General features: G+C 42.2%; 1 protein-coding gene across 7 annotated transcripts in view; it reads right to left on the bottom strand.

Moving 5' to 3' along the window:
- HECTD2 (HECT domain E3 ubiquitin protein ligase 2) overlaps window positions 1-17,074 on the bottom strand; it is a 106,544-nt gene extending 89,470 nt beyond the window's left edge. For all 7 annotated transcript variants that reach the window (XR_007513494.1, XM_049855716.1, XM_049855717.1 and 4 more), the window contains exon 1: window positions 16,896-17,074. Coding sequence is in view for 6 of the 7 variants with exons in the window: in XM_049855716.1 (XP_049711673.1) it covers window positions 16,896-17,033 (138 nt within the window). In the remaining variant the exon portion in view is untranslated. The remainder of the gene's footprint in view (window positions 1-16,895) is intronic.
- Window positions 17,075-18,921: the final 1,847 nt, after the last annotated feature.

Raw genomic sequence — 18,921 nt, 5'->3', positions numbered from 1 at the left:
ATAACATCGCTGTTACCCTCTTTTGAGTTTTTTTTTTTTTTTTTTTAAATAATCTTTTTTTGTTGTTAATGATCTTGCTTTGTTTTTTTGGATTTCCCTGTCTGGGTTGACTTCTGGTTGCTCTGCCCAGTATTCTAGTCTTGGGTTGATACCTGATATTATTGATTTTCTAACCAAAGAACTCCCTTTAGTATTTCCTGTAGTTTTGGTTTGTTTTTTACGAATTCCCTTAACTTGTGTTTATCTGGGAATGTCTTAATTTCACCTTCATATTTAAGAGACAGTTTTGATGGATATATGATTCTTGGCAGGCAATTTTTTTCTTTCAATTTTTTAAATATGTCATCACATTGCCTTCTTACCTGCATGGTTTCTGCCAGGTAGTCCGAGCTTATTCTTATTGGCTCTCCTTTGTAGGTGACTTTTCATTTGTCCCTCGCTGCTCTTATAATTCTCTCTTTATCTTTGGTTTTGGCAGGTTTGATTATAATATGACTTGGTGACTTTCTTTTCAGATCCACCTTATGTGGAGTTTGATGAGCATCTTGGATAGGTATCTTCTCATCTTTCACAATATCAGGGAAGTTTTCTGCCAACAAATCTTCAAAAATTCTGTCTGCATTTTCTGTCATCCCTTTCTGTTCTGGTACTCCAATCACTCATAGGTTATTTCTCTTGATAGAGTCCCACATGATTATTAAGTTTCTTCATTTTTTTTAAATTCTTTGATCTGATTTTTCTTCAAATATGTTAGTGCCAAGTGATTTATCTTCGAGTTCAGAAATTCTAGCTTCTACTTGCTCAATTCTGCTCCTCTGATCTTGTATTGAGTTGTCTACTTCTGTAATTTTATTGTTAATCTTCCGAATTTCTGATTGCTGCCTGTCTATGGATTTTTCCAGCTTTTTAAACTTTTCATTATGTTCCTGAATAATCTTTCTAAATTCTTCAATTGCTTTATCTGTATGTTCCTTGGCTTGTTCTGCATATTGCCTCATTTCCTTCCTCATGTCTTGAAGGGTTCTATGTATTAAACTTTTGTATTCTGGCTCTGGTAATTCCAGGAATGCACTTTCATCTAGAAGATCCCTGGATTCTTTGTTTTGAGAGCCTGTTGAGGTGATCATGGTCGGTTTCTTTATGTGACTTGATATTTACTGTTGTCTCCAAGCCATCTATAAGTTATTGTATTAGTTTATGCTTGCTTACTGTGTCATAGCTGCTTGCTTTGTTTTGTTTTGGTATACCCTTAAGGGTTGCTTGAGTGAGCTAGCTTATTTTCGCCTTTGGAGCTCTGATGTCCCATCCCCAGCTGGCTAGAGCTGTTATCAGGTGTATCAGTCTAGGAGTCCATTCAGTTTTCTTGTATGAATTCAGCTCAGGTTTCTAGGTAGGTGATCATCAAGTGTGTGGTACAGGCTCTATCCTACAGTCTTAGAGGGGCAGGGGTGATTGGCGTATATACCAGTACCTGGCTGCAGCAGGGGGTCACACTCTGAACAAGGCAGGGGGCTGAGAACCAACCCCCAAGTGTCTATGAGGAAAATGCACCTCTGTTCCCTAGAGCATGCTGGTGGATGGGTTCTGCAGAGGGACCATGGGCACCCAAAGTTTCTGGCTGTAAGGACTGGGAGGTACCAGTTATCTTTGGACCCCTGTTGTGGGTGGTTGGGTGACCTGAGTGGAGCTACCAGTCCTTAGGTCCCTGATGTGGGTAGGTGAGGACCTTGTTTAATAGGCAAAGCAATGTCAAATGTCAAACACCCACCTCTCTACGGCACAGCTGAAACGGTTGGAGTTTGCCAACATGGGACTATTCTCCTGAAATAGGCCCACACAGGTCCATGCAGAAGGGAAAGGTGCTCAAGGTCCATGACGGTTTATGCCTGGACAGGAGCCGCTTCTGCCCTGAGCTCCCCCAGTTAATGGAGCTAGCAAATTATCTTATCGCCCCAGTTGCAAATTTTTTCCTTCCCCAAGGCCGGGAAGATGGCTCTAGGTGCTCAATAGGGCCTATCTCAGGCCCAGGGATTCGGCCACTGAAGCCGGCTTGGGGGTGGCGGGGGGCCGCGCAGTAAAATATACAGAAGTACTTAGCTTTTGCCGAGAGTGCCAATCTCCTCAGGTTCTGGAGGTGTGAGTAGGCTGTGTGGCTGGCTGCTTCTCCCTGAGGAAACTGCGGCCAAATGCTAGTATCAGCCCGCTGCCGCCGCCGCTCCAGAAATGGTGCCTGACGGCTCCCCGTGATTCAGGTTCGGTAACTTCTCTCTAGTTCTGAACGGTCTCTTCTTCCCCCTGCCCCTCAGTTTGTTGTCTAAGCTTGCCTTTGATGCTCGGGGCTCCCAGCTTGTCAGAAATATACTCACTTCACTTGTTTTTTTGGGTCTTTGTTGTAAAGTGGGCTCGCCAGAAGCATCTGTCTATTCTGCCATATTGGCTCCGCCTCCAAATGCTTTAAATCTTATTTTAAATTTTGTCATTTAAATGAGTTCCTACTTTACTGAGAAAAAGACAGTCTGAGCTAAACTTCTGATTTCTTTATCATATTTTCCCATCAGATGACATACGAAGGATGTTCATGGTTCTCCATGATGGGTTTTGTAATGACTGTCAAGCTATATTATATCCAGAAGTTCTGGTAAAACTTACTTTGATCATTCTCCATCCCCCAAAAGCTAACCTAGAACTTAAAAACATTTTTTTCATATTTTAACCCAATCCTCGACAAATACCGCAATCCTTGACAAATATCTGAGAGTCTTTGCATTAAAATATTTTAAAATTTAATCTCTGTCTACAAAACTGATTATTCAAAACATATTTTGAACTACTAGATTTGCAAACAAGCTGGAAATGCTTGCATATTAAACTGTATCCAGCAATCTACTTAGGTAGGTCAGATTGGCAGCAGTTTTATTGAGTCAAGAGACAACACATTACAAATGCATAGACAGATGGACTCTATGTGGAGCTCCTTGGTTTGGTGTTTCCTGAATGCAAAATTGTCACACAAAATAATCTTTCCAAAATTCATGTTAACTTTACTGATGACCAGCACTTCACCTGAGGACATCCTGTTCGGGAAATGGAATTCATTAACAGCTTTCAGATGCTAACTATGAAAATTCTAGTTTGTGTGATGAGATTTCCTGGACAGAATGTATAAATCTCCAGATGTCTTCAGGTTTTATGAAATAACACTACTACGCCACCCTTTAAAATAGTTCATGATCTTTTTAAACACTTAAGACTATACTAGCATTTCCTGGGCAACTCTCTTCAGTACTTCTGATCACATTCATAAACTACTTAGCTGTTGACCATTCCCAACCATTCAGAAATGGGAGTCTTGACCCAGCTTTCAGGTCCCTTATTGTAAAAGCAGTGGTACCCCGTAACATAGCAAGTAAGAAACTGTACACCCCAACATCACAGAATTTATATAAACTACAAACCCGAAGGTTACAAATAAGTCATTGTAATGGGAAAAGTTAGAATTTTAAATAACTGTACTATCCTGGAAGTAAAAGAAAGGCCTGGTGATCTGCTTCCATAAACATTACAACCAAGAAAACCCTATGGGGCAGTTCTACTCTACAACATATGGGGTCACCGTGAGTCGGAATCAACTCAACGGCAATGGGTTTGGGTTTTTTTTCCATTTGTTTTTGTATTCAGGAATACTCCATTCATCTGAGAGTCTGATAACTTGCCAAGTTAATCTTCCAAATTGTAGCTGAATAAAAGACAGAAGTCTTTTTGTGAAACAAGCGACACAAGGCTTCATTAGCAAATTTATGCCCTTCACTCCACAGACAGAACTCAAAATCCAAACTTACTTTATGCAACATTCTTATTTAGCTTGAGTATGGATGTTGTAGCCATTTAAACCAAATAGATCATTTGGTTTCTCAACCCACAAAAAAAACCATTTTTTTAAATAGTAAATTAGGAGGGGATGGGGTGTGTGTTTGTGTGGCAATTGGTGATTACCTAGTAACAAACAAAAAGGCAAGAGATAAACTAAAATGTAGGTATGTAACTGTTGGATATTATACTACATCATGAATGTTCATAACAACTGGCCTAAGTCACCATGAAATGTTAATTTATGTTCAGTGTCTTCTATTTGAGAAGAGATGCACACAAAAGGTATTTTAGAAAATGCTCCATACCATAAATAATGACTGGGCACTTTCCAACATCCGAAAACACTTGGTTATTTGGAAAATTCACTTATGTAGAATACCCGTCACCAATAATGCTAGATTAAAAAATTATTAAAAGTAATAGTACAAAAGAAATATAACTTACATTAGGGCAGTGCTTCTCGAACTTTTTGCTCTTCGGACCTCTTTACACTCATAAAAATCACTGAGGACCTCAAAGAGCTTTGTTTATGTCAGTTATATCTATCAATATTTACTGTATTAGAAATTAAAACTAAAAAAAATAAAATACATATTAATTTGTTTAAAAACAACAATAAGCCCGTTTCTTGTTAACATAAAAAACCAAAACCCACAGCCGTCGAGTCGATTCCAATTCATAGTGACCCTATAGGACACAGTAGAACTGCCCCATATGTTAATGTAATTAAATTTACAAAAAATAATTGTATTTTCCCAAACAATAAATTAGTGAGATTTGGTGCGTATCTTTACTGTCTGACATTAGAAGACAGCTAGATTCTCATATCTAATTAATTTGTTGTAATATCACTTCTCAAGTATCATATAGTCTCTGGAAAACTCTACTGTACACAGATGAGAGAATAAGAGTGAATAAGGCTAATAACATCTTAGCATCATTATGAAGGTAGTTTAGATCTCACAGACCCCTAAAAGGGTGTGGAGAACCACACTTAGAGGGCTGCTGCAATAGAGATAAGTAATTAGAACTAAGAATGAATGTTGCTGTTGTGTGCCACTGAGTTAATTATGACTTATGGTGACCCTACGACAGAGTAGAACTGCCCCATAGGGTTTCTTAGGCTATAATCTTCACGGGAACAGATCACCAGGTGGCCTTGAACTGCCAGACTTTGGGTTAGCAGCTGAGTCTTTCACCATTGCACCACCAGGGCTCCAAGAATGAATAAGTACAGCATTTTAAGAGATCGTACGAGAAGAAGATATCTAGATATGCTCTGTTCAGTACAGGCAGTCCCCAGGTTACAAACGAAATGCATTCCTAAGGGTGTCCTTAAGCTGCAACTGTAGGTAAGTCAACACAGGCACATAAGGTTTTTGTTTAGCCTTACTTTGGAAACCCTGGTGGTGTAGTAGTTAAGTGTCCTACAGGACACGGTGGAACTGTCCCATAGAGTTTCCAAGGCGCGCCTGGCAGATTCGAACTGCCGACCCTTTGGTTAGCAGCCGTAGCACTTAACCACTACGCCACCAGGGTTTCCTTTTGTTTTTTCACTGGGTTTGGAAACCCTGGTGGTGTAGCAGTTAAGTGCTATGGCTGCTAAATAAAAGGTTGGCAGTTTGAGTCCACTAGGTGCTCCTTGGAAAGTCTATGGGGCAGTGCTACTCTGTCCTATAGGGTCACTCACTATGAGTCGGAATCAACCCAAAGGCAACGGGTTTGGTTTTTTTGTTTTTAGTGCAAGAAGGAGCCCTGGTGGTGCTGTGGTTAAGAGCTTGGCTGCGAACCAAAAGGTCAGCAGTTTGAATCTACCAGCCGCTCCCTGGAGACCCTATGCGGCAGTTCTACTCTGTCCTATAGGGTTGCTCTAAGTCGGAATTGACTCGACTTCAATGACTTTGGTTTTTTAGTGCAAGAAAAGGCTTGAAACCTTTGCAATGATTTAAAGCTGCACATGCAGCGAGTGAATGTGATTGTGAGGAAGAATCTGTTTCCAGTGGGGCTAGTTCACTCATTCCAAAGTGAGGGCAAGTATGAGTTGACCTTCAGTCAGACATTCGGAACCCGGGGACTTCCTATATTGTCGTTTGTCACATGCAAGCTATTTAGCACTTGAACTGAGGCTAGTCCAACTTGAGATGCACTGTAAGTGTAAAACACACAGGCTCCAGAGACTCAGAATGATAAAGAGGTAAAATATGTCACTAAGCGTCTATACTGATTAAATGTTGAAATGATAAGTTTCTGGATATGTTGAGTTAAATAAAATACATTATTAAAATTAATTTTACCTTTCTTTTTATTCTTTTTAATGTGGCCTTAGAAATTTTTTTTTTTGAAAATTTTGAATTATGTATGTGGTTCACATCATATTTCAATTGGACAGCACTGATCTAAACATACGTACTTGAACTAGCTCCAATCCAACATATAACCGTAGGAAGGAGGACAGAATATTATTCCGACCCATAACTGCCTGCACCATTTTGGAAGAAAGAGTATGTTGGAAAGGTAGCAAATTTAAAAATGGTATAAAATACTCCATATACAATGCATAAAAGAATAAAAATCTGAGTTTTATGTGTTGGTAATTTCTGATATGTATAAAGCAACAATGGCAATCTGTATACTTCTGGCCACACCTCACTGAAATTTGCTTTTCAATTCCAAGGATGAATGTTTTGACAATAGATTGAACGCTCCTAATACAAAGTGTGTATCCTGGAAACCCTGGTGGCGTAGCGGTTAAGTGCTACGGCTGCTGACCAAGGGGGCAGTTCGAATCCGCCAGGCGCTCCTTGGAAACTCTATGGGGCAGTTCTACCCTGTCCTCTAGGGTCGCTATGAGTCGGAATGGACTCGACGGCACTGGGTTTGGTTTGGTTTTAGTATCCTTCAATCTTAATGAATTCAGGGACTACCTACGATGCATGGAAAAATTACTCTTTCAAAGAGTGGCTTCCTTAGATATGAGCAAGAGTTATGTCAAAAGGTTTGGGAACAAATATGCATTTACGTGTTTTAAGTTAAAAAAAAAAAAAAAAAACAGCTAATATACCCCACTCTGCAATAAATTGGCTGGCCTTTGTCCCAGGTTCCTGGGAGGTAACCTCTAAGTTCTCAGAATTTCCTGAGTTACAGGAATGTTTTTATTCTGCATGGTGGGCCCCTTGGATCACATCTGCTAGTTTATGCGAAGGTGGCTAATGGTGAGCACCTGACAGTTTATGCCAATGAGATGGCTGGGGGTGGGGCCAGCCATATCAGTATTCTAGGGTGGGAGCTGGCTATGCCAGAAAGGTCAACCATGTGATTAGAAGATTGGGGTTTTGAGTCACTATATCAGCCTAATCTCCAGGGAGGAAAGGAGGCTGGAGATCAAATGCAACCAGTGGGCAATGGACCAGTGGGCAATGATTCAAGCAATCATGCCTACATAATGAAACCCCACAAAAAAAAAAAAAACTCTGGACACACCAAAACCTTGGGTGAGTTTCCCTGGTTGGCAAACACTCTTGCGGTGTTGTCACATTTTGATTTCAGAAAGGCAATGGGTCCCAGGGAACAACAGAAACTTTGTGTTTGGAACCATTCCCAGACCTCAACCTATGTGCCTCTCTCTGACTGGTTCTGATTTGTATTCTCTGGCTATAATAAAACTGTAATAGTAAGTACAGCAGTTTCCTGAGTTCTGTGAGTTGTTCTAGTGAATTACTGAATCTGAGTGTGATATGGGAACCCCCAAATTTGTAGCCAGCTGGTCAGAAGTGAGGGTGGCTCTGGGGACCCCCAAAAGTATAGCTGTAAGGCAGTCTTGTGGAAGACTGTGCACTCAGATTGTGCAGTTTGCCAAACTCAATGCACCCACTTAACCAACTTTTTATAATAAACTGACCTTCATCAGGGCAACCTCAGATGAGACGCTTCAAGTTATTAGAATCTACAAAAGAGGCTATTGTAGGCCCTGTTACTGAGTAAAGATATTTTGTTTTTCTTTCTTGTATGTTCTTTACAGTTCTCTATTTAGGATGCTGGGTTATAAAATCAGAAGTGCTAACTGTGTTCCACATTCTTCTAATAAGAAGTGAAAAGGTAGATACTTCCAAGGTGTGAACTTTCCTCCCAAACTAAATAGCACCAGCCCAAGGGGAATTGCTCTCTTTAAGTGATATAACCCACATCTTTCAAGGAAGACTAGGAAATAAGGTTGTCAAACTTAAAGCAAAATTTATCACCAAAAAGTCACAATGCAATTGATTCTACAGGTTACCTGAAATTAATCCTACTGAATATAAAAGAAATGTTAGTCCCAAGGCTCAGAAATTTCAGTATTCATTTATAATTAGGAAGGCAAGATGGCATGGTAGGTTCTATTTATTTTACACCATAGGAAAAGACAAAGTAGCATCAACCCTTATATGGTGAAATATTAATTTAAAAATGTATAATTGATGTAGTCATAATTCCTCAACAAATTAAGTACCTTGTTCTTTAATAAAAACTGGATCAAAACAAAGTTAATTTGAAATATACCTTTCTTTAACCACTAGACTCAAATTCAAACTTTAAGTTGCTGTCAAGCACTTTATCTTTAAATCTCATTAATTCTAACTTTCATTACCTCAATTCTGCTCCTGTAACCTTCTATTGAGTTGTCTAATTCTGAAATTTTATTATTAATCTGGGTCTCTATGGATTCATCACGTCTTAGGTTCCTCTATTGCTTTGTCTGTGTGTTCTTTGGCTTGTTCTGCGTTTTGTCTGATCTCCTTCCTGATCTCTTGAAGAGCTCTGTATATTAATCTTTTGAATTCTACCTCTAGTAATTCCAAGAAGTCATTTTCCTCTGGAAGGTTTCTTGGTTCTTTGTTTTGGTAGCTTGCTGAAGCCATCATGGTCTGCCTCTTTATGTGATTTGATATTGACTGTGGGTGGGTTGTCTTTGAGCCATCAACAAGTTATTATATTTATTTTATGTTTGCTTACCGTGTCCTAGCTTCTTGTTTCATTTTCTTTTGATATGCCCAAATACACTAGTTGTGTGAGCTACTTTGATTATTGGCATCTTTGAAGCTCTCACATCCTTTCACCAGGTGGTTAGAGCTGTTACTAGGCATGTTAGTTTACTTTTCTTGTGTGGATTCAGCTCAGATGTCCAGGTCGTCAGTCACCGAGTGTGTGGTACAGGCTCTCACCTACAGTCCTAGACGGGCAGGGGTGACCGAAGTAGGCGCAGGTATCTGGCTGCAGCAGGAGGTCACCTGTTGAGCAAGGCAGGGCGCTGACAGCTGCCCGAGCATCTGGGTAGAAGGTGTGTCCCTGTTCCCTAGAGTGTGTACGTGGGTGGGCTTTGCAGCCAGACTATGGGTACCCAAAGCTGTTGGCTATAAGGACTGGGAGGCACCGTTTATTCTTGTACGCCTGTGGCAGGTGGCTTGGTGAAATGGGTGGACCCACCAGTCCTCAGACCCCTGATGTGGGTAGGTGAGGACTCTGCTTAATGGGCAGGGCGGTGTCAAATGTCACGAATCTGCCACTACCCCTTATAGATGATACAGTTGAAAATAGGCTTCAGGTATTTTTTATATAGCCTGTTACACTATGCTAACGAGGGCCTATGCAGCTGAAATGGTCTATGCAGGGGTGAAAGGTATTCAAAGTCCGTGGACCCCTTATGCCTGTGCCTAGGCAAAGGGCTGTACCTGCTCTGAGTTCCCGGCTTAGGGGAGCTGGTAGACTATTTTTTGCTGTTTGTTAATGTGTTCCCTCTCCAAGGCCAGAACGGCTTAGGGTGCCAGATAGGTCCTTCTTCCAGCCCAGAGGGCGCAGCAATCGCTGAAGCTGGACTGGGACCCGGAGCACAACTGGGAGAGGGCAGGTAAATGGAAGGGAGGTACTTCCCAAAGGGCGTTTTTTTTTTTTTTTTTTGATCCATGGAGTAGGTTAGATGCTTGTACTTACCTTTCGCCGGCCAAGTGCCACTTCTTGCTGGTTCTGGAGGCTTGAGCAGACTCACTACTGCTCGGTCTCTCCCGATGTGGAACAGTGTTCTCAGCGCCACTGCCTGCCTCACCCCGCATGCGCCAGCAGATCCAGTCTGCAGGCTGCCGGTGCCAGCCAGGTCAGTTCTGGCAACTCCTCGCTGCTTCTGAGCCATCTCTCCCTCCCCCTGCCACTGAGTCCGATTCCTTAACTTTTTCTTTGATGTTCAGGGCTCCTAGATTGTCATATATAATTGATCCACTTGTTTTTTTGGGTTTTTGTTGTAAGAGGGACCATAGGAAGTATCTGACTACTCCACCATCGTGGCCCCACCTCTAGTCTCAAACTTCAGATTGCCTTTTCAATTCAGCTAAATTAGTAAAATTTCAATAATTTCTGTTTCTAAAAGGTATGTTCACTAATTGCATTCATTCAAAAAAATTTTTTGGCTGCTTACTAAAAGCAAGGCACTGCATCAAATGTCACACAGATTCTCCCCAAATTACAAATACCAACTTAAGAACAACTAACTATTCACATAAGTAAGGCTCAGCAGTATAATATTTTACAACATGAGAGGCAGCCTATATTAGTAGAATCAACTATAATATTAAGGGGGAAAAAGGAGAAAAAGTAGGGAAATAAAAGCTTCTCAGAGTTTTCTCAGTTCCACCCATTTCCTCACTCATTTTCTGTTGATCTTTCTCTGCTCCCTCTTCCTCAACTGTAACTAAAAATAAGCAATTTCCAAACACTATACAAAAAGCTGCTACTCTGGCAATACTAGCTGTACCCTTTTTTGAAGCTAGTTCTTTTTCGCTTCAAAAAGAATTCATACAAATCAAGACATACATCAGCCCTGAAGAGTTCAGAGACTGCGTGGCATCCCTTAATTCAATGAGGGTGTGTGGAACAGGGAAGTCCATGGATTGATAAAAGGCCAACACCTAGAGGGCCTGAGGCTCAATTCAGAAGGCTATGAAGAAAAGCATCAAAGCCACACGACAGGCATGGAAAGGGCTGGGTGGCTTCCAAACAGCTTTTCAGCTATACATGCTGGTTTGTAACTAATAAGAACAGTGTCATCCAATATTTACTGAGTGCTTACTTTGTACAAGACTCTTTTCTAAATGCCTTATATATATTAATTAACTTACTCCTCATTCCCACCTATGAAGTAGGTTCTATCATTATTTTCCCTATTTTATAGAAAGGGAGCTACAAATAGTAGAGCAGTATCTGATTCGACACTTTTGGAAGTTCCCTGGTTCACAATTTATACTGACCGTTTTTCTTCAATTGTTGAATATAGTTAAATTATTTGTGTCCCAATATCCTGAATTAATTCTGAATGGGCAAATAAGCAGGCAACAACATTATGACTTTGCAGTTAAAAAAAAAGTTGAGAAACAGACTTTTGGAACACAACCCACTCAAAATTAAGAGACATCTTGGACATGTATTTACATAGCCATAAGCTTCCCTTTTTATGTCTTAAGACTGTCAGATCATTTTTAATCAGAATGTTTTATTTTACATAGAATTTAATAGTATGTTCATACCATAATATTAAAACTGAAATGATATATCCTAGAGGACGTATTTCTCTCCCATAACAGCACAACAAAAGCTGAACAAATTTGCCAGTAGACCACATCTTCTTTTCTAAAATAGAAATATTGCTATAGGTGCAGTTCTTTGCACTATCACACATGGCCCATATACCTATGACCACAGATATAGTGTGTGTTGAATAGGGAAATTAGTATGAGTTTTTGAGTCAATCTCTGGCCCTTACTAGCCATTTTACCCTTCAGCACGGTACACACAGCCCTCCTTGACTCTCAGATTCCTTTTCTGTGAACTGGGAACAGCTGTTTTGATTGCATTAGCTGACTAAATAAGAAAATACTTGGAAAATGCTTAGCACAGAGTAGGTATTCTAGAAATAGTAGCTATTTCTTATTAAATACATACATCTCTGATGTATTTGTGAAAATATCTGTGGTTTAGTAAATTGTTTAGAACACCTTTACCACCGTTGCCTTCATTCTCTCCCATCTCACCACTTGTTTAGAATGTAACGGGCATGTGTAAGATTGTTCCAAACACTTGCAGGGCAGGGTTTACGTAAATTCATCACACACACACACACACACACACACACACACACACACACACACACACTTTCACTTGGAAGGCTGAGTGTAGGACTGCTTTTTTATGTAAATATTTTTCTGAGAGACCTTGTCTGGAAACCTTAGAATCCTTTTTCTTTGTAAATCTTCCTTTTCCTTCATTTCTGTTACCTAGATTGTCCACGTTGTGTGGATTCTTCCATCCCTTAAGCTTTATTCCATGGTCACCACCCTAGCGAATTCACTAGGCACCCTAATGAACCACCTCAGGCACGGCTACAAAGCTCCTTTCTTCACTCTTCTTCCTCCCTCCTCTACACTGCCACTGATTGCATTATGTCCTTCCTCTATTTAAGAAACTCTAATAGCTTCCCACCAACTACAGAATGAAGTTCAAACTTCTCTGCCTAGTGATCTGGCTTCATACCCCAGGCAATCTTATCTCCCACAAGTTCTCAGCATGCTTCCATTGGGCTAGCCTTATTACTCCCTAATTTTTCCCTTTAAGCCTTGCTCATGTTGTTTTCCCCACTGGATTATTTTTCCCACTTTCGTTTGCCCATCCAAATCCTACCACCCTTCAATGGCCGGCCAGCTTAAATAATTACCTTTACTTCAAGGCCTTTCTTCACTGTTCTGTACACATTAATCTCCTTTCACTGATCTCCTATAGTGCAAACTGTTTCTATGGCTCATTGTGGCTTTTACATGCTGCTCTGCTTTGTTATGTTTTCATGTGTTTGCCATGCCTACCCTGAGGCTGGGACCTTCATCTTTTTTTTAAACCTTGTCTTTATATTTTCTGGAGTGTCTAGCAGAAAGCTAAGCATAACAGATGTTCAATAACTTGTAATTTCATTTTGGTATAGAAACTCCATCAATCCCACTTACACACACCTGACACAATGTCTACAAACCTTCTCCTTCCTGTTACTGACTTCAGATCAAATTCTCATGCTTTCCCTAAAGCTATTTCCCTCACCTTCCACCATCTTGACAAATTTTCTTGCCTTTATTGTGGGCAAACTTCCCTTTAAAACTCTAAACTGATTTCTTTCATTACTCTTCACGTGCTTGACCTAAGTAAAATCTAGCTCTTTCTTGAACCTGCTCCATTCCTTGCTACCAAATTCCATGGAGAACCTCCCTTTTCCTGTTCACCGATTTAAATGCTGAAGTAGACAAACTCACCCTCACTTGCCACTGTTATCTCTGCCCTTCTCCAGACGGTTTTCTCCTTCCTCTTCACCACTTTCTTTTCTAACTGCTGTATTACATCAACAATTAATTTATAATATTCTCCTCCACTCCAATTGTTGAACCTCTGTAAATTCAATATTCACATCATTAGCCCTTCATACACATATACAATTTCAAATTCTTTATTCTCCTCACCTCTGTTGACTTGCGTCTCCTCTCCACAGCAGCAAGGCCAAACCTCAAACACAGACGGTTTTCCAAGGGCTCTATCTTGACCTCTTGGACATCTCTAACTCAAACCACTTTAACTGTCATTCCTTTCAATTCCCCACCACACCTGCTTTCTGCCATCCATACCTTTCACCAGTCCATTTCAAATGCTGCTGCATAAACTAATTACACTTGGGTGAGTACAGTTAAAAATATAGATTCCTGGGCCTTACCCACAGAGCTTCTAATTCAGTAAACAGAGCCTCATCCCAGAATTTCCGATTTAACTGGCCCACCTCAGGGACTGAACACTGGTATCTTTATAAGTCCCCCTGGTGATTCTAATGTGAATTATAAGTTGAAAACTGTTGTCCTAGTGTAAGGTCTGAGAATCAGGACTTTAACATACTACCAAGGCAACTGGGGTTCAGTCAGGTTTAAGACCACTGTTAGGCACTTCCTGGCTAGAATGGACTTCCGTCATACTTACGTGGCCTTAGGATCAATCGCTTGGGGCTGCCCTTTCTAGTATCCTCCCCTCCACTCCCGCATATTTCTTTAAATATCCAGGATATATTCCAAACTCTTCAACCTTATTTAGGGTCAGCATAATATGTCTCCTATTTATTTTATTGAGCTCTCCCGCTAAATTGTTTTTGTTGTTGTTGGGTGTTGTCTAGTTGGCTCTGACTCATACTGACCCCATGCACAACAGAACAAAACACTGCCCAGTCCTACACCATCCTCAAAATTGTTGCTATGCTTAAGCCCATTGTTGTAGCCATGTGTCAATCCATCTCATTGAGGGTCTTCCTCTTTTTAGGTGATCCTCTACTTTATTAAGCATGATGTCCTTCTGCAGGGATTGGTCCTTCCTGATAACATGTTCAAAGTACATGAGATGAAGTCTCACTATCCTTGATTCTACGGAACATTCTGGCTGTTTTAACACTCTCATAAAATGTGATACAATGCTTTTTGGAAAAAGCCAGTATTTTAAGGCCACTTAAATTGAGTCATAAACTCAATCAAGAAAGGCAGAGCTATTAACTTGGGTGAAAAAAGTATCACTAAAATGGCTCAAAGAAGAAGGTTATTGCTGGCAATCAGGTTCCTAAGCAAGCCCCTAGGGGCTCTATTTAATCAGCAGGGAGGCTGAAAAACAGCAGGTCACAAGCTGTCTTTCTCTGCCCCCTACACTAAAGACTTTCCCACCCACTGGTGAACCTAAGTTAGTACCCTGTCTCTTCTAGCCTTCTTACCCTTTGGAAGGACCATGCACATATTTTGACTTAGGTTTTTTACTGCTAGAAACCAAAACCAAACCCATTGCTGTCGGGCCAATTCCAGCTCATAACAACCATTCCAGATCTGGAAATCTTTCTCTGACAAACACATACTCTTATCATCGGTAAGTCCCTCCTCTTCCCCTTGCTCTTTTAACTCTTGCCACAAAACCTTAGAAGTCCCTTTCCTTCCTGTCACAAGTCAAAATACAAAGAATTGGTGCTAATGACAAACCTGTCAATTCAAAGAGCTGTAAATTCTGAAGTTAAACTATCATTGAAAAAAACAGTCCTAGCAACCCTGGAACACCTTGTCAGGCACCAGAAAACTGCTCTCAGAATCTCAAGTTTTTCTATTTATTTTCATCCTCTTCTAAATCTAACCTGTATCTTTGCAAGGTTTAAAAAAAAAAACTTTTTGAACTCTACTATTTTATTTGACTAGTTCATAATCCTTTACTGACAATTCCAAAATGCTGTAAAGTCTTCAAAAGTGAAAGGTTTTTTGTAACCCATCTTGTCGTAAAACATGACCTGAGCAGAATTCTTTGCTACTTATAATTAGACTTTATCCTATTAGCCTGACCACACCTATGTTTCACTGCAGAATTATTAACATGCTTGACTATGGGAAACTGGCTCAGATGGCACCGTGGGTATTGTATAATGCATGGTATATATACCACCTTCTTTCTAAAATCTGAAAAACTCTGGATTTCAAAGCCCCAAGAGTATCAGATAATAAATAGATTGTAGACCTCTATCCACAACTCTAAGTTTGCATTCCAAACCTCAATTTCTCAGTTACAATGAGATAAATAGGTTTTTCGGGTGCCGGCTTGAGGACCTACCGCCCATTCATAAAACTGTTTCTATGAGTATAAACATTCATTGTTGTAAATACTTGACATAGAAAACAACTGTTGCAACACTACCTATTTGTGAGTTAAGAACTTCCTAAATAAGCTCTGAAAACAGGGTATAAGCAGTAGGAACTGGGTCTCCAAGCAGTTGGGTGACAAATTTCCTCAAAGCATTTCCCAAGGTGATCCTTAACCCCAGCTCCAATTTACCAATCAACTGTAGCTATATTTTTTAATGTGTGCCATTTTATTACTGTCCACAATTTGCTGCATTGATTTAACTTAACGAGCTTGTTCTAACAATTTCCAGTTATCACAGTCCTTCGACATTTTTTAAAAAGCCTTGTGAATCAAAACATTATCCCTAATACTGATATTTTTTATAAGAGTGAGCTATTTTAGTAAGTTCTTAGTCACTTTTTTTTTTTTAGTCACTTATGGGAGGTTTTAAGAAGTGAATTGCAAGTAGAAATAAAGAAAATGTACAGTGTTCACTAAACTTTTACTATCTTTTCACAGAGAGATGCATGATGTGTCATGATCTTCATATATATCAAAGCAAACTTTCAAAAAGTATTTAAATATTACACCACATAAAAATCTCAAAATCAGAATTTTGTATTGCAAAGTAACCAGTCACAACCGCCAGTAAAAATAGAGATGGGGACGGGGGCGGGGGGGGGGCTGTCCCATTACATCATCCGGGGAAATGTAGTTTGAAGCCTGAGAGCGCTCTCCAAATAACCCTTCCGAAAATCCAGCTTGAAAAATCATCCCTGTCAACCTTAGATAACTTGAGTTTAAATAAAAGGGTAAAAAAGCCTTCCCCCAGAAGTCACATGTCTGTACCATACGAAAAATAAAACCATCACCGATGCATCTACCTCCCACTTCCCTGACAGCAACGGAAAGGTCTCAATTAAGTGGAAACTCGCCGCAGAGCCTGTTCAGTCGGAAGGGGGAAGGGAAAGCAGGCGGGCATCTCCGAGGAAAAACCACTCCCGCCTGGCTGACACCTTATCCTCGTGCAGCAAATAATGCCAACTCCAAGATGCAGGTCATTTCCTTATAGGAAGTGGGGGCCAAAAAAATAGAAATCAACCAAAAGCATCCGGCGGACCCCTCACCCCTTATTTCCCAAGGCTAGAAGGTGCTGCTCCCGAAGTGTTCGAGGCTGCCCGACGAGGCACTACTCTTTTATTTCGGCCCCAGAAAGGGCAGCTCAAATGCATCTCCCCGGGCGGCCCTGGGGTTCCCGAAGGAGACGCAGGCTCCCGACGCCCCTCGCCCTCTCCGCCGACGCCCGCCGTCGGGGCGCCCCGCGGCCCCCACCCTGCACCTACCGCAGTCGCGCCGGCGCCCGCCGACACGATGGGCGGCAGCTTCTCGCGCTCTGGCTCCTTCCCTTTCTTCTCCTCGGGTGCGGCCGCCGTCACCGCCGGCGGCGCGGCGGGCGAGGGCACCCGATCCGCCTCACTCATGTCGGGCCGGACGGCGGGAGCGCGAGGCGGCGGCGGCGGCGGCGGCGGCGGCGGCCAGGCTGCTGCTGGGGCTGGCGCTGCTGCCGCCACGGCCGCGAGAGGGCTCTGGCCGCCGCTTCTAACCGCCGCCGCCGCTCCGCCCCCGCGCCCGCGCCCGCGGCCCTGCGCGCACACGGCTCCGGCGCGCCCGCCCCACCCCCCGCCGCCCACGCTCGCGCTGGCGACTGCGGCTCCCGACGGCTGCCGACTGTCTCCCGAGCCCGGTCCCGGCTACTGGCTCCCCGGTTGGGGGCTCCGGCTGCAGCGTCCTGCCCCGCGGACCTGGAGAGAGGGCGCCGCGGCCGACCTGGGCCGCCATGTTGTTTGCCGACTGTTGTCCGAGAGTGAGGAGGGGATCCGCGGCGGGGCCGCAGTGGAGGGTCTGGACTCAGACGGACTACGCGGGGCCTGGGAAGGGTCGGGCGGGGTTAGAGAGCGCCGGGGGCGCGGGGGGTGTCCGTAGGGCAGGGCCGGCGCGGCAGTTTCGCCTTCTCGGGCGGCCCTGAACTGGGGCGCTTAGACCGCTGGGCGAGCGTCCTGGGCCCTGGGCTGGCTGCCCTTTCTCGCCAGTGCTCACAGGACCGTCCTGCCTTGGAGCCGCTGCTCGCCCCGCTCTGTCTGCCCCACGGAGTGGCGGCCGCGAGCCTGTGCATCCTTGGAAGACATCCTTTCTTAGTCGACCGACCCTTTCTGATGCGCCTATATCCTCCACCTACAAAGGAAAAACAGGGTGGGACCTTGTGGGCCCCCTCTTCCCCTCCCAGGATCAGAGGGCCAAGCCGCACTTTCCATTCCCTGTTTCCTCTCTTCGTCCTTTTGATTGCCAAATCCTCCTCTTCCTTCCAGTCCCACGCGCCTGCCTCTCGCTCTCCCCCTGGATCCCATTGCTGCCTTCTTTCCCCTCCTTTTTTCCTTCTAGAAATTACACATGGACATAACCAAACTGTACTGCATAGTCCTTCATATTACATCGTTATAAAATATGAGTAAGAACTTAAAAACTGAAGAGGGAAGCTTTTAATCATCATCTTCAACACCCTCACCAACCACCATCACCAAGGCACATAGACAATTCCCTTTCCGTTCTTATCGCCTCCTCCTCTTTCTTAGTGTGCTGGAGCGGCGAGACACCTGCTGATCTAAAAGCAGGGAGAGAATAGGAACGCGCTGTATCGCCGATGTGGAATTTCTCGGCTTTCAGGTTGTGGCTTCGTTATTTTGTTCGAGGTTGAGTGAATTTTCAGATAGCTCAAGGAGACCCAGACTCAAATGTAGGAACCAAAAACGTCTCCGAAATAAACCCAAAGATGATTTTTGGATTATCTTTTTTTTTTTTTTTTTACCTAATTCAGAGCAGTGTATTCCTGGTCATGAGCGTAACTAAGTACTAGTTAACAGTGCATCTTGATGAAGTTGCGTGTTTTTCAAAGCGAGAATTTGTAACAAGCAAATCTGAAGTAAGCAATGTAATGAATACAATAATTAGTATTCAAGGTTGCCTTCTAAATTGTAAATTTGACTTTAATTTATAGAAAGCCTTTCTAGTTTTAATATAGTTGCTGTCACCACCTATTTAAATGTTAATTAAAAAAAGGTATGAAGTAAGTGCTGTATCGTCAGCAATAAAGTATTTCAGTGCTAATTAGCCTGGAAGGGAAAGATGTATATAGACATTACTTTGAAACATCATTCCCTCTATATTTTTCTTGAATTCCTTTTTAGGATTTTCTTCTTAAACCTCTGGGATCCTCATCCCATAGAGAGTAACAGACAATTGTTCCCCACTTTTAACAGGTCAGCATGCTGATGTTTTGATACAGCAACAACTTCAAATGTTTTATAAACTGAA

This window comes from Elephas maximus, chromosome 16 (assembly GCF_024166365.1).
Source record: "Elephas maximus indicus isolate mEleMax1 chromosome 16, mEleMax1 primary haplotype, whole genome shotgun sequence".
NCBI lineage: Eukaryota > Metazoa > Chordata > Mammalia > Proboscidea > Elephantidae > Elephas > Elephas maximus.
The sequence above is the reverse complement of the archived record's forward strand: the minus strand, read 5'-3'. Positions and strand labels throughout refer to the sequence as shown.